The 14,483-nt window shown below is 37.1% G+C and overlaps 1 protein-coding gene across 1 annotated transcript in view; it reads right to left on the bottom strand.

Annotated features, from left to right (window-relative positions):
- The window catches only part of COL5A2 (collagen, type V, alpha 2), a 112,039-nt gene that overhangs the window by 36,492 nt on the left and 61,064 nt on the right, over nucleotides 1–14,483 (bottom strand). The window contains exons 5-13 of the mRNA XM_010583218.1: nucleotides 14,109–14,141; nucleotides 13,399–13,452; nucleotides 9,506–9,616; nucleotides 7,699–7,776; nucleotides 5,597–5,641; nucleotides 5,005–5,058; nucleotides 4,342–4,395; nucleotides 2,805–2,858; nucleotides 383–436 (exon numbers count right to left, since the gene is read on the bottom strand). Coding sequence (XP_010581520.1) covers nucleotides 383–436; nucleotides 2,805–2,858; nucleotides 4,342–4,395; nucleotides 5,005–5,058; nucleotides 5,597–5,641; nucleotides 7,699–7,776; nucleotides 9,506–9,616; nucleotides 13,399–13,452; nucleotides 14,109–14,141 — 537 coding nt within the window. The remainder of the gene's footprint in view (nucleotides 1–382; nucleotides 437–2,804; nucleotides 2,859–4,341; nucleotides 4,396–5,004; nucleotides 5,059–5,596; nucleotides 5,642–7,698; nucleotides 7,777–9,505; nucleotides 9,617–13,398; nucleotides 13,453–14,108; nucleotides 14,142–14,483) is intronic.

Genomic DNA, 14,483 nt, shown 5'->3' with positions numbered 1-14,483 from the left:
TTTGTAATCACTCCATGTTGCAAACATATCCACCTCTCAAGTTCCCCACCCTAATGCAAGACTTGCCAACAAAGCGAGAGAACTGTCAGGTTTGTGCCTCCTGAAGCTTGGCAGGGCTCATATAAGCTCCTTCCAGATTCCCATATCATTTGAAAATAGAGTGAAGAAAGCACTAGAGAATATAATACAGAGGTCAGCTTAAAGGGGAGTAGCACTGATTTTCTGCAAGACCCTCTTTCTCTTGAATTCCAGTGACTCTGCTACATTTGGCAGGTCTATAGTGTAGTCAAATTCACTGTAAATACAAAAAAAGTTTAGTATCTTTGTACTGAAACTGCCTGGAAACATCATCTCTAAGGAGAGGGAAAACCTTGTCTCTTACCCTGTGACCCTTGAGACCTGGGAGACCAGGAGCACCAGGAAAGCCTCGAGGCCCCTAAGAAAAAAAAAAAAATAAAATCCTGATTTCTGCAGATAAACCTAGCAATAATGCTGCTAACAGGGAAGAGGGTAGCAGCATTAATACTAATACTCCTAACACTCCTTCACCTTGGTGACATAATATAGCGAGGCATCGCATTTGAGAAGGTCACAGGGGATAAAGCCTAACATGCTATGAAGTTAGACAGTCTCAGCATTACACACGTTTTGACTGATATTGAAAGCTTTATCATTTACATCAGTGTATGATCAAGCCTCAAATTTCAACAGAAGTAATGAAATAAAACCAATGATAGATCAAGTTTTGAGGCTTAATATGGAGAAACCTTAATTAAACAGAGATCAAATCTCAGACCTAACATTTAAAATAAAATAGAAACTGAGATCAAACTGCAGACAGTACATGTTCTTTCAGAATATGTCAGTCAAGTAGCAGGATAAACAACTGCTATTAAAACACATTTAGCAGTTACACCAAAGTTGCCTTGCACTTAGTTTCCTACCAAGTTTCCCAATTTATCTTTCAGGAAAGACTAAGTAATAGAAAGGAGTCAGGTGCCTCGTGTTAGAATATTGGTCACATGAATTTATAATAAAAATCACATTAATACCTTCATACTCTCAGATAACAACAATTCAGCAAACATATCATTTCTTTCTTTATGGTACCTCTGAACCAAAGTTCTCAAAAAGATTATAGTTCATACCTTTTGGCAGAGCAAAAAAATCACACAGCTCTATTATAGAAGATGAAGCATCGTGAAGCAACACTGATGTTCAGAGGAGCAAAAAAGAACATCTGAGATCTCAGCATTAGAGAACTTCACACACAGACAAGCTGTGTCCTTATTAGAATCAAGGAACATAAGAAAGGTCTTTGTCTTCCCGTAGTCAATTATATGAATAAAGTTTGATCATAAAGTTCAGTGGGAAATCACTCCAGAGTTTCCAGACTCCTAAAGAGAAATTTACTTTCTAAAGGTGTGAAATTTCTGAAATTAATAGATTTGATTGCTTGAAATTATTTATAGTCAATGAGCTTATCAGTGAAGAATGATCTCTGTTGTCATACAAGGTCTTGCATGTAAATTTGAAATTGCACAAATTATGCTGGTTTAGACTCAAAGTAGCCCATAAAAAGGATTCATTTGGCCTGTGCTTAGTGGTACATGTATATCCATTTATACAACCAAGGCAATCAAATGATGAAGCACACACACGGGACAAGTCACATGACAAGGAGGCAAATCATGTATAAGGTGAAACAGCCATCGGGTATCTCTGTAGCAGCCTATGAGCCTTGTCATTGATCAAGACGTGGCACAATTCTGTGATAAACTATCGGGGTATTCAATAGTGTTCTCTACCTTGCTATACAATTGCAGCAAACTCTTAATGAGATTTTTTTGCATGAGTGCAGTTGCATTACTTCTTTCCTTCATAAGAAAGTCTTCTAAAAGATTATTTTATTGAGCAAAACAGCTTGACCTGAACAGAACAACACTCCACAGACTACATTTGCCTCAAGCAGCTTACCAAACATTGTCTTTGATTCATAGAACTTAGGAGGAAGGCTTAGAAAACAACACTACCTTGTTAAAAAATCATTTCTCTCTCCAAGAGATCGTATCTCCGGTTGCTAACAAAATTGCCAGACAAGAACTGGACACTTAAAAAGAAAAGGAGGCAGCTTAAGAGATGATGTGTATCAGGTAGCTTCAGTTTGGGATTTAACTGTCCTCTTTTCAGCCACACTACAGCTCCCTTCCAGGTATGGAAACTTGATTAATGAAGGTAGAACTCTTAATATGGGCCAAAATTATATACCTCTTTTCTTTTATTTCTGCAGTGAACCATGACAAATATCCTCTGCAGTACAAGTACCTATCATTTGGAAATTCTTTAATCACATTTGCATATTGAAAATATACATAAAAATAAATTACATGTCTATGATACAATCCCCTCTTTCCCTGCCCTTAGACTGACTGTTATAAAGGTAAACAGTGCCACCCCAACCTGACATCATTTTACCATCTCTGAGCACTTCCTGCACATGATTATGAATGACCTTGTGAAATACTGGGAAATGGAGTACAACTTGTATGTACTACCATCGTTTCATGCATATTTCACCTATGAAACAGTTGAAACATGCACCTGTGAAATGACCCTTGGGATTAACTTGAGGACCTTTGAATCGCCTGTTTGGTTCTCAGCTATCACACTGATCTGGATCATTACAGTAAGTTAACACAAGTACTTCAGAAATTGAACAGCAGAACTTTGCACTCATTATTAAAAGAGATAGTGATGACATAAGTATGATTATTTTGCTAAAAGGTAAATAATCATGCTCTTACTGGAGATCCTGGAAATCCAGGCTCACCAGATTGTCCTGGTCTACCAGGTTCACCCTAAGGAAAGAAAGAAAAGGAACACAAGAAAATAGCAAATGTGAAAATTAACTTCTCTTATCATTCTTCCATTCAAACAAATGAGGGCATTCACATCAATATTCTGTATCTTTACTGTAACAATTTCAGTGATATAAATCAACTTCATGCATGACTACCAATGTGCATTAGACATATTAACTTAAAAAAAAGGTTTTTAAACAAGAACTGCGGAAACTGAAGCCTGAGTCCAAAATGCATCTCAGCATCACAAGATGGCGCTGCAACGTAGTTTTCCTGTGAATTAACGCGGCAACCTTTTGTCATCCAGACACAGAGTCAAATTAGTTTAATTTTCTATAAGAACAGCAATCTAAAACTGCCTGCATTGTAGCTTGTTACTTCTCCTTCTGTTCAAATGGTTTAAAATGTGTATAATTTCATTCTAGGTCGTTGACTATCTTCTCTGTGATGCAATAAGAAAGAAACTATGGTAGAATGAAATAAGCATATTTCGAAGATTATTCAAAGTCCTCCAGAGTCACAATCAAACATTCCTTTATATGCATCAATCAGTTCAAATACATCCAGGACTCTGGGCTACAGGAATATGACAGGCTACAGAAAAACAGTTTCAGAACAGAGAGTAGGTAAAGTGCTTCACAAATGCAATTAAAGAAACCGATGCATACACTGGAAATGGAGGAAGTTCTTAGGAGTGGTATCAAGATTTGGCTTCGCTGCACTGAGAGTTAACTGTTTTCAAAGATTCTTATAACTCTTTGTACAGTTTAATGGGAAAGCAGCCTTTACACAAGCTGTGGTAATTTTTATACTAAAATATGTGGTATCTGCAGTTTTCAACTCATTTCCAAGTTATAAATTACAATTCAGATGGATTTAGTGTGCTTTGCAAACAAATAATATATGTCTACCAGTAAATTCTTAGGCCATTGTTGTGCAGTACATATATACTTATGCAATATGTATAATATATACATCTTACATATTTGTGTACCTACATGGCTAGAATCATAAAATCAGTTATGAATATAATAAATGATTAAAAAGTTATAAAATTTTTAAATACTAGAATTTTATTGTCCAGATCCAGATGAATGTTATCATTACAGTTCTTCTAACTCATCATGCAATCCCAAAGAGAGGCGATGCCTCCAATTGCCCCCTCCTAACTGTGGTATCTTATTATGTTTGATTTCAAGACATTTCAGTTGAAGAACTGGCTGAGGCAAGAAATAATAAAGAGCCAGTGCTTAAACTTTAGGTATGGTGGTGACATGAAAAGAAAAGATAGGAGGGTTTTGAAAAGGGTTGCTCAGATTTATAGTTGTGACACTGCATTTAATGAGGAGTATGACTACAGAGAAAAATAAATAGGAAAAAATAGTTACAACAGGTACATCTGCTGGTTAGTCACTGTCTCAAAGATGCCAATATTTGTTTTATTAAACAGAAAACAAGATACAAAGAATAACAAACTTACATCTTCACCAGGTTTGCCTGGAGGTCCTTCTGGTCCACGAGAACCAACTGGACCCTAAGAAATAAATGTATTTGTTGAGAAGTCAATTTGGCCATCACTAAAATATCTATTTGCTCCATTTCAAAGTCTGGTTTTATAAAAACAGATGTAGAAGAAGAATGATTTTATGCCTAAGCACACTTGCTTAATTTTGTAGTGCTCTTTCTAACCATCCTACCCCTAAGAAACCTGCATTATGTTATATAAAAATATAGGATTGATTCTTTAGGAGAAAAAAAATACATTAAAAATCACAGCTGCTGTTGTTCCAAATCTCTGGCTCTTACTTTTAGTTTTGAGTCATTTTATCACCTCCAAAACATAAATATTCTCATCATACTTTGTGTAAGTTACACTATCAGGTATGGTTTTACCAGTGCTTAACCATCCTCAGGTCTGTGCTGGAAAAGTAATAATGATTGTTTATACTATAATCATTATTATGCATGTTCAAAAAATTCAAATTCACTGATTCAGAACAACATGCTTTGAACACCACAACTCTTGACTAAAGTTAATTGCTTTGGCTAAGACAACACAAAAAAAAAATCTGTTCTGAAGTAAGGAGGTATAACATAGTGTTTGCAGTTTTATTGTAGATATGTTTGTACTTATTGGTCTTACCATAGGTCCTGGATCCCCAGGTTCACCAGGTGGGCCTGTGGGGCCAGCACCGCCCTAAAATTAACCAAAGATGAATACAGTTACAAATTCCAAAAAATAAAAATATAAGGATATAAATGAAAAACCATGATCAGGAAAACCACAGCTCATAGGACAGTCTGGATTCTAATTCAGAACAGCTCACATTGCAAAATGAGTGAAAGTTGGATACTAAAATCCCTCAAACTTTAGATAAGTCCTGTGCCATACACAAATCCCACTGGAAACTTAACACCATGACAATACTGAAACCAGAACAGTCACCATTTTCACTGATGTTCCCTCATTAAAAAATGTGGGTTGGGTTAAAACCTTGTTAAAGGTCTAATAAATACATTGTTCTTTCTGAGTTAATTTCTGTGTATAGAGTACATCTGGAGCAGAGCTCTTGAGAGCAGCACGTTTGGATTCACCTCTAGATGAAGATGCATTCATCCATGCATCATTGAAGATGGACATTGCCTCCAAGGTGCATGCGCACACACACCAGTTATTATGTGTTTGCCTTCATCTCTGGCCAATTACCTTAAATCCTCCCAGGTGAAGTACTTACTTGTTTTCCCTGGAGACCTTGAGGACCTCTTGGACCCACTGGACCCTATCAAAAACATAACTTGTTACACACTGGCAAACACCCTTCCCCAAGTAACATTCATCCTACAAAGACAGCAAAATGGCCTGATAGTGACCTCCATGATAACATTTCTATGGTCAAGCCCTCTGAAAGGCTTCTACTCAGGAGACTGCTGTTATGAAATACATAGAATGGAAATCTTCAAACTCAAAAAGCCACAGCAGTGCAAATTCATTAGCAGCTGAAAATATGGGCTTACTTGCTCTCTGGAACCTCACTGTATCTGGAATCAGTCAGAATAACCGGGTTGCCTGCATAGCTCCACTGAACAAAAAAAAGTAGTAACAGAATAGAGTTGGGCGGAATAGTCTTCCCTTGAAGGGAATCTCATTACTCAGATTAATCTCATAATGGAATCAATGACAAAATAAATTCATGCTGCTGTTCTCAGCCATGAACAGCAACAAGCGGCAATGGAAGGACCTATTTTCATGAATCACATAAACCACCAGAACAGCTTCCAAACAGTTGTGGTTTCCCACAGAAAATTCAGATCTCCCCCTAAAATGTTTCATGGGATTTTTAGGAAAAATCTTGTGCTTAATTTTAACTTATCCCATGAAGTAAACGTAATCTTGTCTGAAAGTAATTCTCTTGCTTATAGCAATACAAAAATATCTATAGCAGACAATAACTTGCATTTTGACAGAAGCTTAAGATTTATGTCTTTTACACAATTCGTTAATTTTTACTAATTTTTACAAAGCAAATGTAGAAGAGTGAATAATAGGCCATTTAAAAGTTCTAATCAACATTAAAAACAAAACAAAAACCAATGGTTCAGCTGACTGTCAGCTAGTCAGTTTACAAGGAAAGGAAAAAAGGATAGCACAGAACATGATGAATCAATCCAAAGACAGTAAGTGAATGCCAGCTGACTCTAGTAGACTTTGTGTTAGGCCTTAGAGAGACCTACATATTGAAAAATACCTTAAAAGATGTATTAATATCAAAACAAATCATATTTGAGAATGACAAAAGAAGAGGCAGTACAAGAGATGCAATGTCTGGAGACAAATTGAGTGAAAGGATTAAGCAAAACAATGGAGGGCAACAAGGTAAGCAGGACAGACTTGTGAAACAAATCATTGTATGTGCCCACAGCAAATTCACTGAAGAAGAGACATTCATAAAAAAGATTTTTGAAGAAATCACTTCAAAAGTTAATCCTAAGGCAAAACATCAGATTATCTTTAGAACATTTCAAGTTGTTTTGAAACTGAGTTTGAAGGTTACTAGTGGGGACTTGGAGGGATGAAGATTCACATAGGCAAACTCATGGATGGTATGACCACTAAAGGGTGGTTTCCTTAAGAATGAGTGTTAAAAATAACAGCAAAGGTGGTAACATTATCTTCAAGATATCATAATGTGATAAATAAATGTAGTGAAAAGAGATAATACTCAAAAACAACCCCAAGAGTTCTAGCAGAGACAGCTGAGGGTGGTGAAACAGCTTTCACAGATGGTAAAAAATTTCAGTGTTACCATTAAGCCACCAGTGCACTAAAAGTAAAGGGCATTATCTAAACGGTGAGAGATGCCAATGATGAAACTGGACCCACTGGAGAAATAGAATGTCTATCTTAAAAGAATGAAGCACAGCTTTCAGTTAACAGCTGGTTTCAGAAATCATTTTTTAAATTACTACCAAAAATAACTATCTTTGATGTCACAATGTGAAAAGAAGCCTTCAAAGTTACATATTTGTTTATTCTGCTTTGCGGTATGCCTGATGCTTTTCAGTTACTCTGCAGTGACTCCAGATAAGAGAAAATCAGGAGCTTTTTTTCCCCCTGTACCTTACTGTTAGTAGCTGCTATATTTCAGGATGGAAGGAAGACAACAAGGAGGCTACAAGTGGGGAAAAAAAGGATTTAACTTTAACAGAAGAATATTTTTTCACTTTTTTCCAGGTTCTAGAGGCATAGGAAGTTGAAGAGGATTAATTCCCCTTTGGGTTTTTGGATATGCACTCCACTTCCATCCTGTTCTACCTTACAGGGCTAATCTGGTCTTACCACTGCACCGGGCATCAGTCCCATCTGACTACCAAGTCCAGATTTTTCATCCAGTCCTGCCATCTGAGCTGAAAATGGCTGAAAAAAATAAGATGGGTGATTTTAGCTGTCAGTCATTCCAATGGTTCATAAAGCAAAAATCCATGCAACCAAATCTTTGTTGTTTACACTGGCTTTGCAGCACTAAGAAGTAAATTCTTGTTTTAATCATTAAAATACAAGTTGTCTTTCCAATAAATTTGAGGTGGTTTAAGGCTTCATAGACCAATCAAATGCATTACATTGTCTGCTTGCTATTCTGACTCAACCCCCACTTGAATATTAAACAAATGAGAAAATTACCTAAAAAGAAGAAAGCCTCCCATTAAATTAATTAGATTTCTTTCACCACCTTCAAATTTAAATCACCTTAACTTCACCTGCAATATTCCTTCATGTCTTCTATGCCTTTCTTTTGTTTTCACTTATTGTGTTTCAAGTTCATAAATATCTTAAGGTAAGCGGAAACGTAGCTGATTTTATGATTTCAAATTCAAAATTTAACCATGTTGCCCTTATCCAGCAAAGTTGAAGGCCACTGCTGTTCATGCCAATTCACAGAGACAAATGAGTTAGAGCAGGGAGAACCTTCAGTGCTCTCCTCCTTCTGCAAGCACATAGTTGAAATCAACAGTTTTATTTTGTTTTGTTCAGAGCCAGATCCTCACTCATGGCAGGCCAGAGCTTACAGTGGCTGAGAAGGGGCAGCAGCACAAATGTGCATTCAAGTCTTCTAAGATTTACAGTTTTGTTTCACATCAGTTGTGCAAACACACTTTCCACAAAGCTGGAGATTGCCTAACTTCAGAGACAAGAATACAAACCAAAATGTCTTAGATCTCTGGCCACACCTATTCTTTCACATTTTCTGTGGAAATCTATGAAGGATGGTGGTCTAACACCTGTCCTGGTGCTTCTGTGATTCTACGGGATTCCTCTGTGCTGAAGATATTTTCTTGGGCTGAATCTGCTGGATTCAGGACTATTTGGAAAGGTGATTAAGTCAAGAAATGCTGCCCAAACTTGAAAGCTGTTGGCCTAACATGAATATTTCAGCTTATTATAAGTAAAACTCTATTGTTTTCAGTAACACTGCAGAAACAATGGAGTGAGAAATCAGAACGCATATCTTCCAAACAGCAATGAAAGTGTAACTGAATATACTTGAGAAATTCAAATATGTATTTCATTATCAATCATAATTAGTGTTCCATAGAACGGGGGCGGGGGGAGAAGGCGGGGGGGTAAGTCTTGCAGAACACTTTGTCTGTATCTATAGCTGGTTAGCACTGCTTTTCACAAACAATTCCTTACTTAATCTTCTCAATGTTGGTCTGAACAATTCCAGGAAGAAGTATACTTAATCACATTTTAATTTCTCTCATTAATTATTCTGTTATTTATGATTCATCTTACTTTTTCTTTTCTGTATTCCTAATTTGGTACACTAGTTTCCCTGTACTATTGCCCAGACCTCTTGGGTTTAAATCAGGTGGAAGTAACAGAACCCTACTGAGGGTTTTAGATTTGGGCATCTTTTCTAGATGGTAAAACCCATTGCGAAAGGTGTGTCCTTTCTGACATTCAACTTGCCCCAATTTTTGGCAGAACTTGCACTGCCGCTAGCTGCTGTCCCTCATGGCTGGGAGACACGAACTGTAGGCACAGCATTCCATGTTCATGGAAGCAAACAGAAGTTACTCTTTGTATCCTGTGGATCTGGCCCAACACTCACTTCACTTTCTACTAATGCAAGTGTAAAACATACCCTGCTTAGTCCATCTGGTCCTGGGTGGGTAGGATGCCCTGGAGGACCAGGGTCACCAGGCTGGCCAGGGATACCAGGTTCACCATCAATCCCTTGAGGACCACGAGGACCCTAGAAAGAAAATCAGAAGTGCCAACAGTATGCAAAGGTATTCATTAAAATCATTGTAACTGGCAAACAACTGCCTCGTTTGTGATAAATTTGTATTTCTACAGAAAGATCTTCAAACATCCCTCAAGACCTGTTCCTACCTTCAGATCTGAAGCACTGGCTAAAATTAGTCACAAATCCAACACACAAGTAAACTGCAGTAATTTCTCTCATAGGCTCTTTTAGAAACTCAGGCTTCCTATCGTTCCATATTAGAGTATACTATTCCTGAAAAAAATTAGGCTTTGCACGAAATCTAGAATATCATGAATTTACTTTTAAAACACATATAACTCAGATTAGTGTACATACATACACATGCTTAGGAAACTCCAGTGTAAGGCTGGGGTTTTTTACAGCCTCCTAACATCATGAATGGTTTAGACAGCTCATACTATTGCTGAATTCTCAACACAGTTACACTGCCAAAAATGTAGAGTAACTCCCTTGGTGTTGATGTTATCTCTAGCTAGTATTATAGGATAGCCTAGGAGACCATCCCATTGATCCCATTTTGATCACCCACTTTTGATTCCTAAACTGCATTCATCTTATCTTGTGTCACAACTAAAATTAAATATGCAAGCAGCTAATAAAACATTAGTGGAACAAAACCAATAGCAACAGGGTAAATAAAAATATACTTCAATCATAAATACAGACTTGAAAGTGCTTATCACTACTGCTTCCTTCATTAGAATAAAATGCTTGACAATGGCAAGGAAAAATTCTATATTGTATAATGAGCTCTTCTATTTTAAGGATCCTTAAACATAAAACTTTGGAAGCCTGGCTCAGTGAGTCATCTTTACAAACACATTTATAATCAGATTGCTTGTATTTCCCTGAGATGAGGACTGTGTCTCCTTGCAGTCTGCAACATATTTGAGTGGAATTTATGTCTGAACTAGTATGGATTGCATGTTAAAGCTAAAGCATTCCCTTGGGAAAAGGCTACACTAAGATAGCGTTGACAATAAGATCCCTGAAAATTCCCAGAGAATGAGCTAATTCTCTTAATTCTCGATCTGTCTTTACGGTCTGAAATTCCCATAAGCTTAGCAATCAGGAAAAAAAACTTTTCTTATCAGACATGCACATACACACACACCCCTACTCGCAGAATGAATTGTGAATAGATGGTATTTGGAAGCAAATGAGAGGATTTGTGCATGTTGGATGGAAGCAGAAGGTTCTAGCAGAAAACTTTAATATTTCTGTTATAAATAAAAGTACACACTGCCAAACCTAAAAGTGCATACTGTCCAAAGGAGGAAAAGAATGTTATCTTCTTTCCTTTGTTCTCAAAATAAAAATAAAACAAAGCTAAGCATTAGAGAAAAAAAACCACAGTTGCCTATAAAGAATTAAGCAAGCTTCAATATAATGACTGATTTTCAGCATCCAAACCAAGACACGTTAACAAAATCTGATATGAAAAAGGTCTTTTTTTCGTTTCTTTTAAGAAAAGGACCTACTTTTTAGCCACCAAAAATCAACCTGCTTCAAGACCAACACTGCAAACCCCCACCCATAGCCCCCAAAAGCCCCCCAAAAGAATGTTTATATTTGTAGGTGGCAACTAACCAGCGGTATATAACCAATGTTTGTGAGTTTATTAATAAAATCTAGATTATACTTTTATTTATTTTATATTATTTATCTATTTATATGTATATTTTAAAAAAGGCCCTTTCATTTTCTTTCATGAGCTCAAGGTCAGAGGTTTAAAAAAAAGGGGGGGGAAATTCTCACATAGGCCACGAGGTGGCACCGTTTAAACACCCAATTTACTCATTCTGGCCCATTGCTGCTGCTGTTCAAAAAACTATTACAGGTTTTGCCTGTAATGGAATAAAAGGAAATGTACATCACGCTACAACACTCTCAAACTACTATCCATTTTAACTGCTACTGCAATTACAATCGAATGTAAATCCATATTGAAACAAAACATATCAATGGTTCTGAGGATGCTCAAGCTTATTTTCTGTCTTCAAAAGATCATTTGTAAACACGTAAATTGTATCATGCTCCAAAACTCCCCCTCCCTAGACACATTTTGCAAACGCAAACATGTTATTCCCTAGCTGTTTCTCTCGCATTGTTACACTAACAAAGAATCTGAAGTAAAAAGTATGCTAATATATCTGAATTCATTTCACATCTAAGGGTCCTGCTATTGTAAAAGGCAGAGATCCATAGCAAGGTTGAGCTTCTTCTGCTCACTAGTCAGTAGGAGCCCATTTGAAGAAAAAAAAAATCCAAAGAAACAAACAAAAGGCTTGGAAATGTGCTTAGTGGTTCTGTAATATCACCAGTCAGTAATGTATTTACCCAGACTAATTTTATAAAGGGTGTCTGTACAAGGTTACCTACTCAATGAAGTATTTTAAACAAACTGCAACGTGCAGAGAGGTTTTCATAATATAAACTACAGGTGTGAGCTAACATTTTTTTTCCCACAAGTATAAATAACAAATCCTGTACTAGCAGTCACTCTGTAACTAAAGCAGTATTCTTTGGTCTCAGACCTACACTCTAACATACACATCGCCCACCAGAACCTTTGACGTAATGTTTTCAAAGGACCTGACTGCAGTGTAATAACCTGTGTCAATGGAACTCAGAACTATTTACGGCCTTTTGGTATTTTAGGTGCTTCTAGCCACCACTCTGTAGAGACATACAAAGGATGCATGGCACAGAATCAGAAATTATTTAGCATCTCATTGATAATTCTGCATATTAGGAAAGCACTTCAGACGTGTCTATAAACACAGTCGAGATTCCTCTGCACACCACAAGATTTCACAATTACTCCCAGAATTCTTTTATATGTCTTGATCCTCATTCATCAGAGAAACATCTTCTGGTGATCTAGAGAGCAGCAGTGGCTTGGCATCCATCTCAGAGAGGCTACACACTTACTCCACTGCTTTAGAAGAAGTGTCATTACCGTCTATGGACAACAGGCACTCACTGGAGGAACAGCACAAAGGAGTCAGTTTTAGGCCGATGCCTAAACTCAGTATTGGCTTGTTCTCTCCTGAGGGATAGGAAAATATCCACGTAGAAATTACAGTGAAACAACTTTTAAAAATCTGCTTTTAGCAGCTTCTGCTCTTTGACCTAGCTTTTTCAAAAGGAACGTGTCATCTTTGGCATTTTCAGCCCTCCCTTTTGGCCTTTCTGTGGTTCTCCACATACAGACACTGAAATTCCCTTATGAAGTCTTTATTTCCACTGAGCAATCTTGATTATATTATTCACCAGCATACCAACGTATGTAGTCACATATTAACTCCTGCTAATGTCCTGAGCTTTGCCTTTTCTGAAATACTCTGAGCCACACAGCTCACACTACTGATGCATAGTAGTAACCAGCAAAAAGTCAGCAAGTTCCTAAACAGGCAAACGTGATGTTCCAGTTTTGTTCTTTTTTCTTTTTTCTTTTTTAAATCCTGGAGAAAGCCATACTCTTAGACACTACTCTGGATAACTGTTGAAAAAGTATGGCTTTTAATGGAAATACTGCTAAACCTGTCAACTATCTCAAAGCATTCAGGTTTCAAATCTACCCAGAGAATGCTGAGATATAACTGTTTTTCTGTTTGTTATCTGATTCTTGAAAAATATGAGGAATGTTCTGGTAACTCTAGAAGACATGGAGACAGTTTAAAGCCGTCTAACCTTTTAAGGTTAGCGCAGTACCTAATTTCTGCAAATATTTAATAACTTACAGGTCTTCCCTTTGGTCCTCGTTCTCCTCGTGGTCCTTGTGAGCCTGGAGGTCCCTAAAAGAAAGATTAGAAATATTAAGTACCTTTTAAACTAGTTAACTATTAATAAAGCTCTGAAAATATGAAATGCAATGTTTATTTGAAAATTAATGTGGTTCCTTTTTTTCATGATCGTAAAGAAAACAGCTACAATCACCGAGTAGTCAGTATTTCTTCCCAATAGTACATTGCCTGAAGGGAGTAGAACCAGGATGCAGAGATCTACAAAATGGTTTCATCTCTCATGTGCTCCACAGGTTAATTTAGCAAAGGTTTTCTGAATGCTGGAGGCTCTTAATGCAGAGACATACAGGTTTGAGACACCCTTCCTGCTAGTCCGGAACTGCTCTCTGCTTATCCACAGCCAGGGACCATACTGCATCTCCTTCTACTCCTGCTAGAAAAGCATTCTCCAGCATCAACCTCACACAAAGATCCTCAGACATACATGTGCTACAAGCACACATCCATCCACTTAGGGCATGGGCAGACCTGACAGTAGTGAAAAAATCCCATAATCTTGTTGAGTCCTCAAATCCAGCAGCTTTGCATACAATACCCACTACAGGCATGGAATTGTCCTCCTTCACCTCATCATCACAATATAAAACAGAAATGGCAGAAAGTGGAAAATGTTATCATTGAGAAACAGAAGTCCAAAAAGCACTCACAGCTGGTCCTGGGCGGCCTCGTATTCCTGAAACCTAAAGAAGGCAATACAAATTAAAGTTACCACACAACATTACGGCTGTATTTGTCATGACTACCCTACAGAAAATTAGTTAATGAAAAGCAAATAGCAAGACAGAAAATTAAAGCACCAGGCAAATTGCAAGGCTTTTTGGAGAAGAAAAAAAAAAGAAAAGAAAAAGAAAAGAAAAGTTCACTGGTTACGTCTTCCCGGTTTGGAGTCTTTTTATAAGCAATATCAGCGAAATTTTGGAAGTATCATTGTTATTCCAAAAAAGATGAAACAAATTAGTGAATTACAATGATTTAGTCTCAAGTAATCGATTCTTTTAATTTGTTTGTCTTCATGCTAGGAA

Source organism: Haliaeetus leucocephalus, unplaced genomic scaffold (assembly GCF_000737465.1).
Source record: "Haliaeetus leucocephalus isolate CR32 unplaced genomic scaffold, Haliaeetus_leucocephalus-4.0 Scaffold880, whole genome shotgun sequence".
Lineage (NCBI taxonomy): Eukaryota > Metazoa > Chordata > Aves > Accipitriformes > Accipitridae > Haliaeetus > Haliaeetus leucocephalus.
This window is presented reverse-complemented; position numbering and strand designations above follow the sequence as displayed.